This window comes from Esox lucius, chromosome 11, assembly GCF_011004845.1.
Source record: "Esox lucius isolate fEsoLuc1 chromosome 11, fEsoLuc1.pri, whole genome shotgun sequence".
NCBI lineage: Eukaryota > Metazoa > Chordata > Actinopteri > Esociformes > Esocidae > Esox > Esox lucius.
This window is the reverse complement of record NC_047579.1, coordinates 1,392,821-1,415,535: the sequence shown is the minus strand read 5'-3', so window position 1 is coordinate 1,415,535 and position 22,715 is coordinate 1,392,821. Positions and strand designations below refer to the sequence as shown.

Below are 22,715 nucleotides of genomic sequence, written 5' to 3'. Positions count from 1 at the left end.
TGATCAAAAGAACGGTGAGCAAAAATCCCAGAACCACACGGGGGGACCTAGTGAATGACCTGCAGAGAGCTGGGACCGAAGTAACAAATGCTACCATCAGTAACACACTATGCCGTCAGGGACTCAAATCCTGCAGTGCCAGACGTGTCCCCCTGCTTAAGCCAGTACATGTCCAGGCCCGTCTGAGGTTTGCTAGAGAGCATTTGGATGGTCCAGAAGAGGATTGGGAGAATGTCATATGGTCAGATTAAACCAAAATAAGACTTTTTGGTAAAAACTTGTTTGAAGGAGAAAGAATGAGTAGGAGTAGTTTCGTAAGAAGCATTTCAAGGTCCTGTAGTGGCCTAGCCAGTCACCAGATCTCAACCCCATAGAAAATCTTTGGAGGGAGTTGAAAGTCTGTGTTGCCCAGCGACAGCCTCAAAACATCATTGCTCTAGAGGAGATCTGCATGGAGGAATGGGCCAAAATACCAGCAACAGTGTGTGAAAACCTTGTGAAGACTTACAGAAAACGTTTGACCTCTATCATTGCCAACAAAGGGTATATAACAAAGTATTGTGATGAACTTTTGTTATTGACCAAATACTTATTTTCCACCATAATTTACCAATAAATTCATTAAAAATCCTACAATGTGATTTTCATTTTGTCTCTCATAGTTGGAGGGAGGAGACCCCGGGGAAGACCTAGGACACGCTGGAGGGACTATGTCTTCCGGCTGGCCTGGGAACACCTCGGTGGAGCTAGAGGAAGTGTCTGGGGAGAGGGAAGTCTGGGCATCCCTGCTTAGACTGCTGCCCCCGGCCCCGGATAAGCGGAAGATGATGGATGGATGGATAGTTGAAGTGTACCTATGATGAAAAGTACAGGCCTCTCTCATCTTTTTAAGTGGGAGAACTTGCACAATTGGTGGCAGACTAAATACTTTTTTGCCCTACTGTATATAATCTTATTGTCTTCTAAGGAATGTATGCAGTATAGTGGAATGTAATGAACTGAATCGTAGGAGCTTAACAACAAGCTATGTAGAAATTGGACGTAAGAAACCTCAGTGCTGCTTACCTGAGATGCTCATAGGTACAAGTTCGTAGGTAAGTGTCCCAAGACTCCCTTTTCGTTGGAAAGGAAGGTTGATCAGTTGCAGCCAAACTGATACTCAAAAAACAGCTGACCAATGGAGGCCCACCCACAACTGTAGGGGCAAAAGTGCAAATGAAGAACTAGTGTAATAATAAAACGTTTCAAAAGCAAAGAAAGCACTTCAGGCAAAGTTTTTTTTTTTTTGGAATTAATTTTAGGTTCTCAAAATATGTTTGGAGAATTAAATGCATTATGTTTTGCACTCTATTACAAAATATTTGAGAACAATTGTTTTTGATTGAAAAGGAAAAAGTTTTGCCCTCGAAAAAAGACACAAATGCACCTTCATAGGTAAGCGTAGAAATAATATGCTTTTAGAAGTAGAAGAAGCTCAATGCAGCACAAGTCCTGCTAATGACTGGGGTCAATGCACAGGGTCAATTATGTCCTTACTTTCTTAGCCAAACTTTTTTTTTGTAGTTTCATAGCTTCAGGTTTCAGTAACATGCCATGCTACAGCTGGATATCAGGAGAATGGGCATGGCGCAGTTGCGCATATATAAATATTTTAAAGCATGTATACACTTGAATCCTGAATGCTGATATTCTGGCGTATGAGATGGTTTACCACGGGTATGCCATCACATCACTTCTTAATATTTTAGTTGTGTGAGTAAATGGTTTATAAGTGCAATCAGCTACCTCGTGGTTTGTGATATATTTCCAATATACCATGCATAATGTGAAGTATTGTGCCCAAGAACAGCTCATGGTATATTAGCCATGTACCATACCCTCTTGTGCCTTACTGCTTACATAACTTACCTATTGGACTAATTTCATCAATATGATGACAAACAAATAGGCCTAAACTGAATATTGGCATAACTGTGTAGTGCAATTATGCTTTTTTTATTATAAGTTTAAATCAAAGGAACATCAGTGATTTGAATCCATGGCTTCATTTTGAATGATCAATGTCATTAACTATATTGCAGCATTGAACCATACATCCTGCTGGCTGGCCGCTGACACTAAGCCTGTTTGGTGTTGTTCGGCCCAAGGATGGAAGATCCGATGCTGTGGGAAGCAGTGTGGGAGGACCAGCAGGGGGCACTCATTTTCAAAGTAAATCCAAGAATGTTCTCCTGCCTCAGACTGAGCAGGAGTCTGATAAGAGGAAGAAAGTCAAGGTGAGAACATAAACTGAACAAAATTATAAACGCAACACTTTGCGTTTTCTCTGTACAGGGCAGATGGCAGACAGTGTGTATGGTGTCGTGTGGGTGAGCGGTTTGCTGATTTCAACGTTGTGGATCGAGTGGCCTATGGTGGCGGTGGGGTTATTGTATGGGCAGTCGTGTGTTATGGACAACGAACACAGATCCATTTTATTGATGGCATTTTGAATGCACAGAGATACCGTAATGAGATCCTGAGGCCCATTATTGTGCCATTCATCCACAACCATCACCTCATGTTGCAGCATGATAATGCACGGCCCCATGTTGCAAGGATCTGTACACAATTCCTGGAATCTGAAAACATCCCAGTTCTTGCATGGCCAGCATACTCACCAGACATGTCACCCACTGAACATGTTTGGGACGCTCTGGATCGGCGTATACGACAGCATGTTCCAAGTCCTGCCAATATCCAGCAACTTCCCACAGCCATTGAAGAGGAGTGGACCAACATTCCACAGGCCACAATTAGCAACCTGATCAACTCTATGCGAAGGAGATGTGTTGCACTGCGTGAGGCAAATGGTGGTCAAACCAGATACTGACTGGTTTTCGGACCCTCCCCGGACCCCCCCCAATACAGTGAAACTCCACATTTTAGAGTGGCCTTTTATTGTGGCCAGCCTAAGGCACACCTATGCAATAATCATGCTGTCTAATCAGCCTCTTGATATGCCACACCAGTGAGGTGGATGGATTATCTCGGCAAAGGAGAAGTGCTCACTAACACAGATTTAGACAGATTTGTGAACAATATTTGAGAGAAATATGCCTTTTGTGTACATAGAGAAAGTCTTAGATAATTGAGTTCAGCTCATGATAAATGGGGGCAAAAAGTGTTGCATTTATAATTTTGTTCAGTGTAGATTGGGAGTGATGTTGATATTTTATGATGTCTTCAGTTTCTACAAATTGTTCTGAGGGCAGTAAATTGTCCATACTGTATGAATTAAATCAATCTTACTGCTCTCCTAAAAGAGTTATATTGAAATGTCTTTAAAGAATATGTAATTTACTGTATTGTCTTTTAAGACCAAGAGGACGAAGAGAAACACAGTGGGAACATCAGTGATAGAGATCGAGAAGTCAAATTCTCTTTCAACCTCAGGTAATCCATTTGCATTTAAATGTGATTTAGAGATATGATTTTAGCAGAGGTCTATTATTGGAGGATATGTTATCCTTTTATTAGTTGCTTAAAATGAGAGTGCTCAATGTTGGCAAGTAGCAAGCAAGCAAGTTTATTTATATAGCACAATTCATACATCAAAACAATTCAATGTGCTTTGCAAAGAAAAATATATGAAAGTACAATAACATAAAAACAAATACTCAAATGAAAACATCAAAACAAATGAATACATCATAATAATAAAAAAATACAATAAGAAAACTTATAAAGATAAAAAAATTTGATAAAAACATAGGAAACCTGACTATAAGGCTAAACAGTGTGGTTAAGTTTAAGTGCTCAGTCAAAGGCACGTGAGAAGTGTTTTTAACCAGGATTAAAAAATGTATACGTTTGGCGCACATCTAAGATCTTCTGATAGTTTATTCCAGATTTGTATAGCATTAGGGCTAAATGCAGCTTCTCCATGTTTAGTTTGGACTCTGGGCTCTACTAGCAGACCTGTGTTCATGGATCTAAGAGTCCTGCAAAGCATTGAAGAATTTCTCTTGGTCTTTTTGGGACACAAAGCCTTTGATTCTGGCTATATTTTTTAGATGATAGAATGCTGTTTTGGTGACCGCTTTTATATGACTGTTAAATGTGAGATCTGAGTCTATCAGAACACCAAGACTACTGGTTTTGATCCCTGGTTTTAAGGGACCGAAAATCCAGCTCTTTACTTTTGTTGCCAAACACAATAATTTCAGTTCATCCAGATATTTATGTGCTCTATACAGTGACACAGAGAGTCTATTGAGCTGTTGTTATGTGGTTCGAGAGCCATATATATTTGAGTATCACAGGCATAGCTGTGGTAGTTAATGTTGTTGTTCTGTAGTATTTGGCCCAGAGGTAGCATATAGAGATTGAACAGAAGCGGTCCGAGAACTGATACCTGTGGAACTCCGTATATCATAGCCACCCTATCAGATTCATGATTGCCAATGGTGACAAAGTAACTCCGGCCATCTAGATCCTGGAGAGTCCTACACAATTTTCCAGCCTATCTATAAGTGTTCTATGATCTACAGTGTCAAATGCTAATAGAATCAGAACTGTTATTTTATCAGAATCAGTATTCAGCCGTATATCATTTAAAACTTTAATCAGGGCCGTTTCAGTACTGTGGTGAGGTCGGAAACCTGACTGAAATTTGTCTAAGAGACCGCTTGAGGTTACAAAATTGCTGAGTTGATTGAAGACAACCTTCTCAATGATCTTGGCTATAAAAGGGAGATTTGATACAGGTCTATAGTTGTTCATTATATACAGTGTTCTCTTTTTTAATAGGGTTTAATGGCAGCTGTTTTTAGAGACGTTGGGAAAATGCCTGATTGCAGCTATTAACTATTTGCTATAGGTCCATTGTTATTGAGTTAAAAAAATAATAAAGACTGATGGCAGTGTGTCGAGACAGCAAGTGGAAGCTTTAAGATGTCGAACTGTTTATTCTAGGAATTTTTACCATACCATACCATCTTCTTCCGCTTATCCGGGGCCGGGTCGCAGGGGCAGCAGTCTAAGCAGGGATGCCCAGACTTCCCTCTCCCCAGACACTTCCTCCAGCTCTTCCGGGGGGACACCGAGGCGTTCCCAGGCCAGCCGGGAGACATAGTCCCTCCAGCGTGTCCTAGGTCTTCCCCGGGGTCTCCTCCCGGTGGGACGGGACCAGAACACCTTCCCAGGAAGGCATTCCGGATGCATCCGAAACAGATGCCCAAGCCACCTCAGCTGACCCCTCTCGATGTGGAGGAGCAGCGGCTCTACTCTGAGCTCCTCCCGGGTGACCGAGCTTCTCACCCTATCTCTAAGGGATCGCCCAGCCACCCTGCGGAGAAAGCTCATTTCGGCCGCCTGTATCCGGGATCTTGTCCTTTCGGTCATGACCCAAAGCTCATGACCATAGGTGAGAGTAGGAACATAGATTGACCGGTAAATCGAGAGCTTTGCCTTGCGGCTCAGCTCTTTCTTCACCACGACAGGCCGATACATTGACCGCATTACTGCAGAAGCTGCACCGATCCGTCTGTCAATCTCCCGTTCCTTCCTTCCCTCCCTCACTCGTGAACAGGACCCCTAGATACTTAAACTCCTCCACTTGAGGCAGGCACTCTCCACCAACCTGAAGTGGGCAAGCCACCCTTTTCCGACTGAGGACCATGGCCTCGGATTTGGAGGTACTGATTTTCATCCCCACCGCTTCACACTCGGCTGCAAACCGTCCAAGTGCATGCTGAAGGTCCTGGCTTGAAGGGGCCAACACGACAACATCATCCGCAAAGAGCAGAGACGAAATCGTGTGGTCCCCAAACCTGACACCCTCCGGCCCCTGGCTGCGCCTAGAAATTCTGTCCATAAAAATTACGAACAGAACCGGTGACAAAGGGCAGCCCTGCCGGAGTCCAACATGCACAGGGAACAAGTCTGACTTACTGCCGGCAATGCAGACCAAGCTCCTGCTTCGGTCGTACAGGGACCTGACAGCCCTTAGCAAGGGACCCAGGACCCCATATTCCCGAAGCACTCTCCACAGGATGCCGCGAGGGACACAGTCGAATGCCTTCTCCAAATCCACAAAACACATGTGGATTGGTTGGGCAAACTCCCATGAACCCTCCATCACCCTGTAGAGGGTATAGAGCTGGTCCAGTGTTCCACGGCCCGGACGAAAACCACACTGTTCCTCCTGAATCCGAGGTTCTACTATCGGCCGTATTCTCCTCTCCAGAACCCTGGCATAGACTTTCCCGGGGAGGCTGAGAAGTGTGATCCCCCTATAGTTGGAACACACCCTCCGGTCCCCCTTCTTAAAAAGAGGGACCACCACCCCGGTCTGCCATCCCAGAGGCACTGTCCCCGACTGCCACGCAATGTTGCACAGGCGTGTCAGCCAAGACAGCCCCACAACATCCAGAGACTTGAGGTACTCAGGGCGGATCTCATCCACCCCCGGTGCCTTGCTACCGAGGAGTTTCTTAACCACCTCTGTGACTTCAGCCCGAGTGATGGACGAGTCCACCTCTGAGCCCTCATCCTCTGCTTCCTCAATGAAAGACGTGACGGCGGGATTGAGGAGATCCTCGAAGTACTCCTTCCACCGCCCGACGACATCCCCAGTTGAGGTCAACAGCTGCCCACCTCTACTGTAAACAGCGTTGGTAGGGCACTGTTTCCCTCTCCTGAGGCGCCGGATGGTTTGCCAGAATCTCTTCGAGGCCAGCCGATAGTCCTTCTCCATGGCCTCACCGAACTCCTCCCAGGCCCGAGTTTTTGCCTCCACAACCACCCGGGCTGCAGTCCGCTTGGCCTGTCGGTACCCGTCAGCTGCCTCAGGAGTCCCACAAGCCAACCAGGCCTGATAGAACTCCTTCTTCAGCTTGACGGCATCCCTTACTTCCGGTGTCCACCACCGGGTTCGGGGATTGCCGCCTCGACAGGCACCGGAGACCTTACGGCCACAGCTCCGAGCGGCCGCTTCGACAATGGCGGTGGAGAACATGGTCCACTCGGACTCAATATCTCCAGCCTCCCTCGGGATCCAGTTGAAGCTCTGCCGGAGGTGGGAGTTAAAGATCTCTCTGACAGGAGACTCTGCCAGACGTTCCCAGCAGACCCTTACAGTACGCTTGGGCCTGCCGAGTCTGTCCAGCTTCCTCCCCCGCCATCGGATCCAACTCACAACCAGGTGGTGATCAGTTGACAGCTCCGCCCCTCTCTTCACCCGAGTGTCCAAGACATACGGCCGCAGGTCAGATGAAACGACAACAAAGTCGATCATCGACCTGCGGCCTAGGGTGTCCTGGTGCCACGTGCACTGATGGACACCCTTATGCTTGAACATGGTGTTCATTATGGACAAACTGTGACTAGCACAGAAGTCCAAGAACTGAACACCGCTCGGGTTCAGATCAGGGGGGCCGTTCCTCCCCATCATGCCCCTCCAGGTGTCACTGTCGTTGCCCACGTGGGCGTTGAAGTCCCCCAGTAGAACGATAGAGTCCCCAGTCGGAGCACTTTCCAGCACCCCTCCCAGAGACTCCAAGAAGGTTGGGTACTCTGCACTGCCGTTCGGCCCATAGGCACAACAGTGAGAGACCTATCCCCAACCCGTAGGCGCAGGGAAACGACCCTCTCGTTCACCGGGGTAAACTCCAACACATGGCGGCAGAGCTGGGGAGCTATAAGCAAACCCACACCAGCCCGCCGCCTCTCACCATGGGCAACTCCAGAGTGGTGAAGAGTCCATCCTCTCTCAAGGAGTGTGGTTCCAGAGCCCAAGCCGTGCGTAGAGGTGATCCCGACTACCTCTAGTCGGAACCTCTCAACCTCACGCACGATCTCAGGCTCCTTCCCCGACAGCGAGGTGACGTTCCACGTCCCTAGAGCTAGTTTCCGTGTCCAGGGATCGGGTTGTCTAGGCCCCCGCCTTCGACTGCCGCCCGATCCTCTCTGCACCGGCCCCTTATGGTCCCTCCTGTGGGTGGTGAGCCCACGGGAGGGCGGCCCCATGTCGCTCGTTCGGGCTGGGCCCGGCCGGGCCCCATGGGGAAAGGCCTGGCCACCAGGCGCTCGCGAACGAGCCCCAACCCCGGGCCTGGCTCCAGGGTGGGGCCCCGGCTGCGCCATGCCGGGTGACGTCACAGGACACAAATTATTTTTCATCATTAAGGGGTTTTTGAACCGCTCTTAGTCTGACCCGTCGCCTAGGATCTGTTTGCCTTGGGAGACCCTACCAGGGGCATATAGCCCCAGACAACATAGCTCCTAGGGTCACTCGGGTACTCAAACCCCTCCACCACGTTTAGGTGGCAGTTCAATTGTATTAAAATATGACATAATAATCAAGTTATGTCTTGGTGGTCATGGTGACGGTACAGAGTCCTTGTTAGACTGTGTCGTTCTGATGTTCCGTCTAATACTTATAATTTTTTCACTAAAGAAACACGCAAATTCATTACATTTCACAGTGGACATGAGTTCTTATGTTATCTGCTTTATTGGGTTTGTAAGCTTGTCGACCATGACAAATAGAGTGTGGGTATTGTTGATATTTTTTTTGATAATTCCTGATAAATTTTGCTTTCTGGCCCTGTGAAACTCATTGTGGAACCTACCAAGGCTTTGTTTATAGATGTCATAGTGGATTTGAAGTTTATGTCACGTCCTGGCTGTGCCCCTAGCCATCTCTGCGCTGGGCTCGGGGCATAGACAGTTTAGTTTTCATCCACATACATTCAGCTTTCCTACATTCTCTATTCAGGGTACTTACCATCATGGTGGTCCTCCATGGTGTTTTCTGTTTGCTCATAGTTTTCTTTACATTACCGGTGCAACACGATCCATGACATTCAATATTTTGGCACTGGAACTATCCAGGAGTACATCAACTGACTCAGCACTTATTGTTGGAGAGATAGCTATGGCTTCCATAAACGGAGCATAGGTACTCTCAGTAATGTACCTTTTCTTAACAGAAACAGAGTTTACTGGAGCATTCAGGGTGACAAGTGAATCAAAAAATACACAGAAATGATCAGACACAGCCAAGTCTTTAACCAAGACAGAGGAAATATCGAGACCTTTAGTGATAACCAGATCTAGAATGTGGCCTTGAGTGTGTATATGCTCTTTCACATGTTGAGTGAGATCAAAAGTGTCAAGTAGTGTAAAAAGTTATTTGGCATTATTGTCTGTACTATTATCTATGTGGATGTTACAATCCCCTGTAATAATAAACAGGTTATAATCAACTGATAAAACAGAGAGTAGTTCAGCAAAATCATCAATAAATGTTGCTGAATATCGTGTATCGTGTGTAAATGGTTAAAAACAAAATTTTGGGGGTACCCTTTAATGTAAAACAGAGGTATTCAAAAGACAATTACCTAGTGTCTTTTCTTTGCACTGGAATGTAACTTTGAATAGGGCAGCCACTCCTACTCCTTTCCTACCATTTCGACATGTATTCATATCATATTTTGGGTGCTGTCTCGTTAAGAATTGCAGCCCTACAATCTTCTGTTCGCCATGTTCTAGTGGGAAACATAAAATCTAGGTTGTAGGATATTATAATGTAATTTACCAAGAATGATTTGTTGGCGAGAGATCTGATATTAAGTAAAGCCAGCTTAATAGATATAATAGGGGTTCCTGGATTAGTAGGTTGACGTGTTACAGTTAACAGATTAGACAAGTTTACTTTATTGGTTGCATGCTCACGATTCCTTCTATTTCTAATCAACACAGGAATAGAGATACTGGATCCTAGCTTGTACTCAAAACAGTCGGCATTGCTATTTTCACAATAGCAGGGACCCGAAGTACATTACAGAGTATATTCTGTGCTTCGTGGAAATAAAGGACAAGGTTGCTGACGATGTGGCAGTTGTCTAAGCAATCGTTTTACACGGGGGGAGGAGTGGGACATAGGGAAAGATGAGCTCTGCTCTCTTTGGTTAGAACTAGCTCCCTGATTGGTGAGTGTGGTAGAGGAGGAGAGGGGGGAGTGTGATAGAGGGGGAGAGGGTGAGTATAGTGAGGGGGGGGGCATTGTTGTACCTCCATTTGGGACAAGGACAACTTCTGGAAGCATTGGGTGATTTCAGATAGAGGGTCAGGAGAGGGGGGGGGGGGGGGTGAATACTCTGCCAATGAGTGTCATTGTTTTCCAAAGAAATTAATTAGCCAAGGAGTGATTGAGTCATTGTTTTTGTTATATGTAGGCTGTATAGCTATTATCTAGCCATTTACAGGAATCATTGTACAAGACTACTCTTTATTTCCATTAATAAATGTTCTTGTGGTCCTCATTATTTCAGCAAAAATGTAATGGCCGAGGTAAAAGTTCCATTCTGCTGTTCAAATAGTGTAATGGTTAAAAACCAGGGATTGAAACCTGCCAGCGACAACAATATTCATCCCTTCTAATCGGCTGAACTAGGGTTGCCTGGTTCCTTTTTTTGTTTCAAGGTCTTTGTTTTGATTTCCTCTTCTTTGATTGGACATCCTGACTACTAGCATCATTGGCCATTTATATAGCAATAGCAAAAAATACTTCTAGTGAGAGCATGTAGGTGAGATGCTTCCTGTGCCCCGCATGGCCCCCTGAAACACTGCTCGCAACTTTAATCATTTTGTGGCCATTAATGGTTGGTCAACAAACCAATTGGTCAGTATAAAATAAACAAATCCTACTATTTAGCAATTGCAACCTCTCTTACACACAACACTTTAGTTTAAATGGCTTTATTGGTATGTATAGTGTCAAACCAGTCAGGGTCCACATTCATGACACCATGTACCGTCCATTCATGGTACATTCTGCATTGTTTTGTAAATTTATAAAGCAAATATGAACTCAAACTATGAGACTGTCCAAACCTTTACCAGTTTTATTTCAAGAATAAATAAGTACATAAACATAAATAGTCAATATGAAAGCCTCGCAACGTTAACTAACTATGCTGTTCATGTGCAATCGGAAATATTGGAAGCTCCAACTTCGAGAAATGTCACCTTGACACTACAAGTCAGAATTACAAGTGGGAAACTTAAATATTTGTTGCCAAAGCTTACAAGTAAGGCATTTTACTTCAGATCTTTTATCTTTTCTATCAAAAAAGTTCTCTGTTTAACAATTAGAACCTAATAAATATGAATAATGTAGCTAGTGTGACTATCAGGCTGTCTAACTTAAGTATTAGCAATGTTAGTAACTGTATGGAATCAAACAGTTCATATGGATTCACACTATTTCCGATGGACATACAAAAGCCAGTCTTGGATAACCTTAGCTGTTGCGGTACAGTACCAGGAACATTGCACTCTGCTTTCGAGTGCTACGTGTACTGTTCATACCTGATCACCTTGTTATAGAGTAGAAAAGTAAATAAGACCTATGCATGTAAAACTACATCCAACATGCTTGACTCTCCTTTATCCTAATGCTAAACCAATGGTTGCCATACACCAGGATGCAAGTTCAACACTGGGAGAGGAAATCACATTTAGGGGGAAAATAGGAGCTAGGGCTAGGCAGTCCCCTGCTAAGTAGAGGAGAGGGATCATATATGTCCTTTTCTTACATTTCACAAACGTATCAATAACAAATCTAGCTAGGTTGGCTACTTTGGTCTCTTCCATCTTCTCTATCTTCAGGACTTCTGTTGGAGCAGAACTAACATGGGCGTATCCAACTGGCTTGACCTAGGTTAGGAGAGCCTAGCCTCGGGACTCCAGAGATCTGTGTTGAGAAGCAGGAAAAAAGAAAATTACACCAAATAAAGACCAAAATAAAGTATCTTTGTGTACCTGAGAGAGTGAGCGTGCCCACGCTTTATGCTTTTTTGTGTGCGCGCTCACGAGTAGCTGGTGTGCTGCTGGCGTCTTCTGGCACTCCTCATCTTCTCAAAACGGGCCTCCATCTCCTCCAGCACTTTGGGTGTGTACCTGACCACCAGCTTCACTGAGCCCTGAGCAGCCTTGAGCAGATCCACAGCCTTCTCGTGGTGCTCCCCCTCCACACTCTGTAGTGCACACACACAAACATTACTAGTAAGCATCAGTATGCAAGTAGAATACAGCTGTAGAAGCAAGGCATGAGGAATTTGGGTAGAGTGCAGAACTGGCTGTGAAGAGTTGTAATTATAATCATGAAAGCAGAATAAAGGAATTATATTAAGTTTTGTTGTTTTAAGCTATTCTTTTGTAATTTTTATGATTCATTTGAGAGGTAAGTGTGGAAAGATAGATAAGAGTTTTTTCCTGAAAAAGCCAACCAATGCCACTTTAAACATCATTTATGAAGTAAATAGGGAGTGGCAGTTTATTGTCCACCTGTGCAGGAGTTAGCAATTTAAGCGATTCTGATTGCTCAACTCCATTCAGATACTCTGGAAAGTTAAGTGCCCCAGTCTCCTCTTACCACTCCATTGACAGAGAGCAGTTGGTCACCCCTCTTCAGCCCCCCCTGTCGGTCTGCCACACCGCCGGGGATGACCCGGGAGATGTAGATAGGAGAGTTCTGCTCTTTGCCTCCCATGATGTTAAAACCCAGGCCCTCCTCAGTCTTGGGCAGCTCCACCACCCGTGGGTGGGCATGTCCCTCGCTGGCCGCAAACGCTGCCACTGTGGCCTGGAATAGTGAAGGCAGGACGGAGACGAGGTTGGGTATTGCAGGGGAGGGAGGAGAAATAGAGATGGAGTAAAACATATTTAGTAATATAAACGCAAATCCTTTGAATTCTATTCACAAAGATTTTTTCTTTTTAACATTTCTCAGGAGGAGGGTTGCATAAATTCTGGAAAATATTGTGAAAGTTACTGGAACCTTTCCTGCCAACTCTGGAGGAATCAACATGGCTTTTGGGGAATATGGGATGTGTAATGCTAATATGCTGAGATATTGTATGTTCACAGCATCTGGATGATCTTACAAAGTATTTTACATTTACTAGTGTACACTAGTGTACACTTTCTCTTGGTAGTCAGTTTAGTCATTAATAAACCTCTACCCACTGTTAAATAGTTTGTGTGTGTGTGTGTACCTACCATTTCAGGACAAACATTCACCAAAATGTTGTGGCATTACATGAAACCCTGAAAGGTTAGGACTTTTTCCAAGTCTTGCCTTAGTACAGTGCTTCTGTACTAAGGCAAGTAATTGTAGGTTACTTAGGCTAAGGTTGGGGTAAGTGTTAGAGGTTTGGTCAATTTATTGTCTTGAGAAGTCATAAAAAAGTTTGTATATTAATGTGTGCAGATGTTCGTATTTAATACCTTAGCAGTCGCCTGGGCACGAACCTCTGGTCCTCCCACAATATCAAGTGTGTCATAGAGCTGTTCATACACCTGTTGGAGAAATGGACAGAGTAGAGCAGACCTGGGTAAGATAAGGCCCCCGGGCCGGATCCGGCCCGTTGAGTCATTCTATCCGGCCCGCGATACATCCAAAACTTAAAATAAACAAAATAAAAAATACCTGACGAGGTCCGCAGATTACTTTATTTACTGTTGCATATTTTTTATTTTGCAAATTAAAAGTCCCGTGGAACTCCCAGTAATAAGTACAGCAGTATCATACTGTCTGTTTAAAATACAGTTGAAAACAAGGTATTTGCGTTGCTATGATACGTAGGTACCAGCACCAGAATCCACGCGCGGAAGTTATCATTTGTACGTACTGTACGCAATTAATGGCTAGCGATCTCTGGAAATGAGCCTAAGAAAAGTTGATCACGAATGCAGGGTATTTAACAAGCTATTGACAGGAAAATATTTATTTTCAGAAGTCGTAGGTAAAGCAACTTGCTTAATATGTTAAGCTAACGTCACCGTTTTTAAAGAGAACAATTTGCAGAGGCAGTTCCAGAGCAAGCATGCAGCGAAATACTAAAACTGTCACCCGATGCTACAATTCAACAAGTCCAAGTGCAGATGCAGCCTCACTGATGAACATCTTGCAGCAGTACCACACACTGCTTCAACAGAAATGACTCCTGACTTCACCTCACTTGTCAAAGCCCATACGAGGCTCTCCTGTTCATATTGAGTGAGTTGCCCTAAAAGTTGATTTCTTGGGTCTGGGCTGCTGGAATCGCTGTCGTTAAAACCACGTAGTATAAAAACATACTGTATTAAGTTCGATGACAGCAATTATAGCAACATTTGCTTTGAGTGAAAATCTTCAGAAGTGATTTCAAAGATTTATGTCTGCCATAATAACTATTATACCTATATAACTGTTATACACTATACCTTATGTAATGTAGCTTACTCTGTTGTGTTGAAAGTTAAGTTTTAAGGCAAATATGCTGCAACATTTGCTGACTAATAACCCTAAAAAGGGATTTTTTTAGGCCTTTGCCTGCTGTAATAACAGTTGTTAACAGAAAAAAAAATAATAATAATAAATTAAGTTCAATTATGAAAACATTTTTGCATGGAAAATAAATATGCATAAATACAATATGCCAGTTAACAGAGTTAGCTATGTTGTGTGTTTTTTAGGCATGTTGGTTACAAAAGTAATCATTTTCAGTGTGTTCATAAGAACAAGGTCCAGCAACCGACATTGGGAACAACAAAGCTACAGACTGGCAGAGGGTGAAACGACTGTCCACTGACTGAGATGACTGTTCGAATGTCACTCAACAATCGTAGGATGACGTCAAGTGACCAACAAAAAGAATGGCAAACAGCAGCTGGGGTGAAATGCATGGCAAGGACGGTTCGAAACAGGCTCCTAGGGGCAGGGCTGAAGACATGCAAAGCTAGGAAAATGCCCTTCATCAACGAGAAGCAAAGAAGAGCCAGGCTGAAGTTTGCAAAAGACCATAAGGATTGGACCGTAGAGGAATGGAGTAAGGTCATCTTCTCTGACAAGTCAAATTTTCAGCAACCTGGTCGTCTAATGGTTAGACGTAGACCTGGAGAGGCCTACAAGCCACAGTGTCTCGCACCCACTGTGACATTTTTTGTAAGATTGGTGACAATCTGGCGATGCTTCAGCAAGGCTGGAATCGGGCAGATTTGTCAAGGACACATGAATCAAGCCAAGTAGAAGGTTATCCTGGAAGAACACCTGCTTCCTTCTGCTCTGACAATGTTCCGCAACTCTGAGAATTGTTTTTTCCAGTAGGACAATGCTCCATGCCACACAGCCAGGTCAATCAAGGTGTGGATGGAGGACCACCAGATCAAGACCCTGGCCATGGCCATCCCAATCTCCAGACCTGAACCCCATTGAAAACCTGTGGAATTTGATCTAGAGGAAGATGGATGGTCAGGGATATTCCACAAAATATTGATTTCTATACTCTTCCTTAAAACATTAGTATTTAGTTGTTGAAAAATGAAAACAATGCATATTTTTTGGTTATTTTGACCAGTTGTTGTTTTCCACAAATAAATACTCTTAAATGACAATATTTTTATTTGGGATTTGGGAGTAATGTTGTCAGTAGTTTATAGAATAAAACAAAAAAATTCATTTTACACATACTAATAGTAAAACCAGAGATATTGATCATTTTGCGGTGGTCTCTTCATTTTTTACAGAGCTGTATATAATCTAAACACCACTAAGAAGTTTCAAAACATTTCACCCATTTGCCAATGTAGATTATAAAATGTTAATTTGTAAAATCCAACTGCTGTTACCCACACTGAAGTGGATGCACTTAAAGAGAAAGGGTTTTTGGGTGAAATATCAGTTACCTTGAGTTTGTGTGTGTGTGCCATTATTCACTTATGTCCCAGGCTGGAATTAGCATTATTAGCATTGTCCAAATTCATGAATTGAGACAATGTGTCCCAAGCAACAAAAGCTGCATTGCAAGCGGAAACAAAATAAATTCAGTAATCAGTCACGCTAGCATCGATTTTGTTTCTGACTGACGAAACAGCTGTTGGAATTTGGTAACTCCATACTGGCACTATGCAAACTTTTCTGTAGCCACCACACACAGCGTGTAGAAGCCAACTGTGGCCAGTTATTGATCTTTTGAAAAACATTTATTTGATGAGTTGCCTAAAGCATGAGATGAATTGGAGATAAGAGAAACACATCAGTGCTGAGAAAGAGGACTAGTGGTGAAGATAAGTTCAGTAGCTTTAAGATCAGCCTGGTTCCCAGCCCTCTAAAAAGAGTATTAGCAGATCTGATGCCAAAGTTTCCCCTTCAGAGATATAGCCGAGGCACCTGACATAAACTGTGGCCTACTGCCACACAAAAAACTATTATTTTTCTATAAAAGTAACTTTTTATTTAACCAAGCCGCTCATAGTTTACCACTGCGTCATATCATTTGTGGTGCTGATGTTTCTATTAATGACAGTTAGGCCAATTTGTTACTTGATTCTAACAGCAATGTATGTTACTGAAATCAGACTACAAAAGTAAAAACATCGAAAGGTGGGCAGGTCCAACTCTTTTCACAAGACGTGTTTGTCAGGGTCACTGATGTGTTTTTGTGTTCTACAAATGTGTAAAGGAATTACTGTATTGAGTTAATGAAAATGGTATTTAGCCCTATCAATAACAAAAGGAAGAATATTTGGTTGTGTTGTAATTGTGGGAAAAGATGAATGAGGGGTTGAGGGAAACAAACCTTTTGTCAGGATGGGGGTAGATGCAGATCAATGAGTTTTAGGACAGGATAGAGGAAGACACACAACAAGGGGAAGGAAGGATAAGGAACATAGGTTTTTTTGTAGTACGATCGTGCAGATTCTTACCCCCACCCATTCTTTTATACGTATTGATGATTTTCTAGTTACCTCAGATCCCATTGACCTGGTACAGTATCTCTCAGAAGTGAGTGCACCCCTCACACTTTTGCAAATATTTGATTATATCTTTTCATGTGACAACACTGAAGAAATGACACTTTGCTACAATGGAAAGTAGTGTACAGCTTGTATAACAGTGTACATTTGCTGTCTCCTCAAAATAACACACAGCCATTACGTCTAAACCGCTGTCAACAAAAGTGAGTACACCCCTAAGCTAAAATGTCCAAATTGAGCCCAATTGTCAATATTTTGTGTGGCCACCATTATTTTCCAGCACTGCCTTAACCCTCTTGGGCATGGAGCGCACCAGAGCTTCACAGGTTGACACTGGAGTCCTCTTCCAGTCCTCCATGACGACATCACAGAGCTGGTGGATGTTAGAGACCTTGCGCTCCTCCACCTTCCATTTGAGGATGCCCCACAGATGCTCAATAGGGTTTGGTCTGGACACATGCTTGGCCAGTCCATCACCTTTACCCTCAGCTTCTTTAGCAAGGCAGTGTCGTCTTGGAGGTGTGTTTGGGGTCGTTATCATGTTGGAATCCTGCCCTGTGGCCCAGTCTCCGAAGGGAGGGGAGAATGCTCTGCTTCAGTAAGTCACAGTACATGTTGGCATTCATCGTTCCCTCAATGAACTGTAGCTCCCTAGTGCCGGCAGCACTCATGCAGCCCCAGACCATGACACTCCCACCACCATGCTTGACAGTAAGCAAGACACACTGTCTTTGTACTCCTCACCTGGTTGCCGCCACACACGCTTGACACCATCTGAACCAAATAAGTTTATCTTGGTCTCATCAGACCACAGGACATGGTTCCAGTAATTCATGTCCTTCGTCTGCTTGTCTTCAGCAAACTGTTTGTGGGCTTTCTTGTGCATCATCTTTAAAAGAGGCTTCCTTCTGTGACGACAGCCATACAGACCAATTTGATGCAGTGTGCGGTGTATGGTCTGAGTACTGACAGGCTGCCCCCCCCACCCCTTCAACCTCTGCAGCAATGCTGGCAGCACTCATACGTCTATTTCCCAAAGATAACCTCTGGATAGGACGCTGAGCATGTGCACTCACCTGCTTTGGTCGACCATGGCGAGGTCTGTTTTGAGTGGAACCTGTCCTGTTAAACCGCTGTACGGTCTTGGCCACCGTGCTGCAGCTCAGTTTTTGCCATGAGGTGCCATGCTGAACTTCCATTGACCAGTATGAGGGAGTGTGAGAGTGATAACACCAAATTTAACACACCTGCTCCCCATTCACACCTGAGACCTTGTAACACTAATGAGTCACATGACACCGGGGAGGGAAAATGGCTAATTGGGCCCAATTTGGACATTTTCACTTGGGGTTGCACTCACTTTTGTTGCCAGCGTTTTAGACATTAATGGCTGTGTGTTGTTATTTTGAGGGTACAGCAAATTTTCACTGTTATACAAGCTGTACACTCTACTTTTTACTGTAGAAAAGTGTTATTTCCTCAGTGTTGTCACATGAAAAGATAGAATCAAATATTTGCAAAAATGTTAGGGGTGTACTCACTTTTGTGAGATACTGTATCTGTGTGTATCACTCTATTTGCAAATAAACTGCTAATGGTGCAAAGAGAATACCTACTTCCTAATCAGTTCTAATCAATAGAATTGCCATCACACTGCATACAGAGAGGAGGTAAGGAACCTGGCTACATGGTGCCAGGACAACAACCTCTCTCTCAACATCTGAAAGACTACAGAGATGATCGTGGACTTCAGGAAGTGGCAGAGGGGGGGGTCATGCCCCCATACACATCGATGGAACTGAAGTGGACAGTGTCTCCAAACTCAGGTTTCTCAGTGTGTTCATCAAAGATAACCTCACTTGGTCCAGACAAGTGATATCGGCAGTAAAAACTGCCCAAAAACAACCCCCCGTCTCAGTTCCAAGGTGTTACGCTGCTATATTATTGTGCTGCAGGATATGAGGAATGCACTTTCTAACTTTTGTCAGTCTCCTCCAGTTAAAAATTTTAGGAGGAGATGAGGTCCTGGTCCACACCTGCGGAGTACCTGGTTTGGGGGGCCCGTTGCTGTCCCCGTCCTTGTCCACCTGGTCATACTTTTGACCTAGTCTGAAATCAAATAGACTCTGGATTTAGCCCAGAGAAATATCTCACCCGGCACAGCCAGAAGAGGACTGGTCACCCCTCTGAGCCTGGGTCCTCTCTAGGTTTCTTCCTAAAATTCGGCCTTCTTAGGGAGTTTTTCATAGCCACTGAAATCCAAAACTACTGTTGTTTGCTCCTTGGGGTTTAAGGCCGGGTGTCTCTGTAAAGCACTTTGTGACAACTGCTGTTGTAAAAAGGGCTTTATAAATAAATTAGATTGATTGATTGACTATACTTCCTGAGGAGACTCAAGAAATTTGACGTCTGCAAAAACTCTCACCAACTTCTACAAGTGCACCATTCAAAGCATCCTCTCAGGCTGCATTACTGCCTGATATGCCTGATCATCAGCTGCCATCTCCCCTCCGTGATGCCTGAGGAAAGCACAGAACATCATCAAAGATCACAGCCACCCAGGCTAAGGTCTGTTCACACTGCTGCCATCTGGTAGATGTTTCCGGAGAATTGTCAGTGGGTGGGTTATATTAGGCAGCAAGTGAAGATTCTGTCCTCAAAGTTGATCTGTCAGAAGCAGGAAAAACAAGCTAGTGTAGATCTGTGCTACTTTCACAAGGGCCAAATTGTGATGGTTAGACAGTTGGGTCAGAGCATCTCCAAAACTGCAGCCCTTGTGGGGTGTTCCCAGTCTGCAGTGGTCAGTACCTATCAAAAGTGGTCCAAGGAAGGAAAAGTGGTGAACCGGCAACAGGATCATGGGTGGCCAAGGCACACTGATGCACATGGGGAGCGAAGGCTGGTCCAAGTGGTCCAATCCAGCAGACGAGCTAATGTAGCTCAAATTTCTGTGTGTGTGTATCGCAGTTTGTTGCGTATGTTGTGTTATATATATTGTCGCCTTATTTTAACATTATTTTCTGTCTAGCTATATATTCTTGCTTAAATACTCTTCTTAACTGTCACTACGTAGTTGTCAGGTACCATGTCACAATAATTTCATTGTGCAGATTGATGCTGTGTTGTTTGGTATTAGACAAATAAACCTTGAAACTTGAAACTATACCTCCCTTTACTCTACAGTTATATGACCGAATTTGTCTGGGGTTTGAATACTTTCACAAGGGACTGTATGTTATTTGCCCATCTTACCTCTCTGATGGCAGCACAAAACTTGCTCTGCAGAACTCTCTGTAGGGCCTGGAGTTTGGGAGGGGGCAGCTCGCCGCTTCTCTGGAGCCGGTCCAGTAACTCGATCACCCTGCACACATCTGGAGTGGAAGCAAAGGGTGAGTAAAACAAAAACACAGAGTAGACTATAAGAGGCAAGACGCTTCTCCTGGAGATTGCCTTCAGCCCTGCTTGAACAAAAATGTGATCAAGCTACTCAAGCTGGTTAGCAGCTGATAAAAGTCGACAAAAAGTTTCCATACCATGGCCTTCAATGGCTGTCTACAGATGCTGTTTGGTTGAGAGATATCTGCATATTTAAATATCTGCATATGCCCCTTAGTGACTCATGATTATGCCCCTTAGACATATATCTGCATATGCCCCTTAGTGACTCATGATTAAACACTGCAACAAGTAACACATAGTAGAATATGTCAGTGTTTGGAAAACCTCCATTTGGAGAAATTGTAGATAACAAATGTGGAATATAGAAAAACCCTGAAATCATAGTAGGATTGTTCCTGCTAAATACATTTTATTGTAACAGCGGGTATCATTATCAAGAGGTCAGATTATGCAGGCTATAATGTAATACGGATGTGGCACCAGCACTCAATATATTTCAATGGGATGATTTACTATGATTTGATTACACATGGGTATTATAATTTTTTTATAAGTTACATTGGACACACAAATAAAGCAACAATTCATCTGCAGCTTCCAGAGCTTTTCAATCTAAACTGGACATGAAGTTGCCAGTCCTGCCTTTTCCTTGACACCAACATATAACTTGACACAGAACTGGAGTTAGATGTCTCACTATTCGTAAATATATCTAGAGAATCTGTGCATATATTCATCACAACTCACAAATAAAAATAGGATTTTTAAATGTGAAAAAATATTTAGTAAATAAAGACACTGCAAATATTTAAACATGTTTCACAAATATAAATAAAATCTGTGAAGATGTAAAAACATTTCACAAATAAAACAAAAATCTGTAAAACATTTACCACTGTTGCTTAACATTTACAAATATATAATTCCTAACTCCTCTCCTCAGTGACTGGTAAACCGATAAGTGACCAAGGGGTCAACAGATTCCATTTGATAGGAGGCTTGTGGACCTGTCCTCACTCCCTGATAGCCAAAATTAATTGACATGGTCTTAACAAACCCCAGCTTTACTTTTGACATAATTGAATTGCATGCACACATGTAAAAACAATATGTTACTCTATTTTGATCAATACAATTTTGTTGCACAGCTTTGAGATTTTTTATTTTTTTTTGTATTACTTTACAGACTGATTTTGAGATCCACCCCATAAACATGCATAGGGTAAAGGACCATTGCATGTGCCTTTTTATTTATATTTCTCACATTCACTCCTCAAAACTCAGTGAATGAGAAAACAAGTCCCTCCTACCTTCTGACATTCTCCTCCAGTAGGTTTTAGGATTCGGAGAGAGGAGGCCAGAAGACCGAAATTGAGAAAAGGCCACGTTCCTTATCCTTGCCTCTTCTCCGTAAATACCTTTGACCGTTTTCTAAATAAGTTGAACAGCGGGCAGAGGGATTAGCAAAGGTATTATTAAAATGCCATATCTAATTTTTTTTTCTACTATTATGCACGGGAACCCTATTTGTCATCGGTGGGGCTATGATAGGCTATGCATATACTTACATTTAAAATATTTTATATGAGAATGTCAGTCAAAGCACTACGCATTAACCGATGCGCTAATCCGCACGGTTCGTAGCAGGCAATATTAAATCTAAAGAAAAGCACAATAAATTCCCTAATCGAAGCGGGAAAATCGGTAGCGCGCTTATCATAATACGCGTCTGATTGTGTTACAATGCACCCGGTTTCTGCAATCAAAAAAATGCTCTTCTGTGCAGTTACCTCTTTCTAGGCAGAGTGGCTCAGTCATCGTCGCCATGTCTGTTTCCTTTCCTGAATGATAATACGATGACATCATTCAGACTCCTCGTTTGGCACTGCGGTGAAAGGGGTGGACGTATCTCGCCGACCGGACACGATTGGAGAGTCAAGGGATGATTTACGGTGTTCTCTTAGTAGCCGGCCTGGTGGAATACTAGATCAAATGTCAATAAGGATGTTAAAATGGACACTCGGAAAAAGCATGAGTATGTGAAGCAGAAAAACGCGTTCTTCGGAAGATCCCAGACTTGAACAAAACCCCTGAGCCACTGTCACCGAATAGCACAATAAGACTGATACAATTACGCAACTCGCTACGTAAGAACACGGTGTAGTTTGATTCGCCCACAGTGCTGTCATTCACTGCCAATATTGAAATATGCTAAACAAAACTTCATTATAAACGTTTCAAAAACAGAAACGAGCGGTTCCGGAAAGTAATTACCGAATGTCTTGAGCCACTGAGATATGCAATATTACATAGCGATAGGAGTTCTATTATTATTATTTATTTTTTACAATTAGCATGTCCATGTAGTTGCAATAGGTTGCAAATGTTTCATGTTGAGAAAAAATTTTGTAAATTTTTCTTTACACTAAAAACGACATTACCAAGGAGTAAGCCAAATATACAACAAAATTCCTCTCTGACACAGAAAAATAGGAATGTGTAGTCTACAGCGAATTTCTAGTTAGTGA

General features: G+C 43.3%; 1 protein-coding gene across 1 annotated transcript; it reads right to left on the bottom strand.

The window, feature by feature from the left end:
• Positions 1-10,876: 10,876 nt before the first annotated feature.
• lin7b (lin-7 homolog B (C. elegans)) lies at positions 10,877-22,341 on the bottom strand. Its single transcript, XM_010902273.3, has 6 exons — positions 21,978-22,341; positions 20,041-20,159; positions 13,279-13,350; positions 12,425-12,634; positions 11,863-12,026; positions 10,877-11,743 (listed from the first exon to the last, which is right to left on the bottom strand). The coding sequence occupies exons 1-6, from the start codon at positions 22,051-22,053 to the stop codon at positions 11,722-11,724; spliced, it is 663 nt and encodes a 220-aa protein (XP_010900575.1). The 5' UTR covers positions 22,054-22,341; the 3' UTR covers positions 10,877-11,721.
• Between the last annotated feature and the right edge of the window lie 374 nt (positions 22,342-22,715).

Excerpts from the sequence above, each read along its gene's own strand:
- lin7b (XM_010902273.3), bottom strand. The coding sequence starts at position 22,053 with ATGATGTCATCGTATTATCATTCAGGAAAGGAAACAGACATGGCGACG. Across the intron at positions 20,160-21,977 it reads GCCACTCTGCCTAGAAAGAG|ATGTGTGCAGGGTGATCGAG; the intron begins GTAACTGCACAG and ends CTTCCACTCCAG. Across the intron at positions 12,635-13,278 it reads GTGCCCAGGCGACTGCTAAG|GCCACAGTGGCAGCGTTTGC; the intron begins GTATTAAATACG and ends TCACTATTCCAG.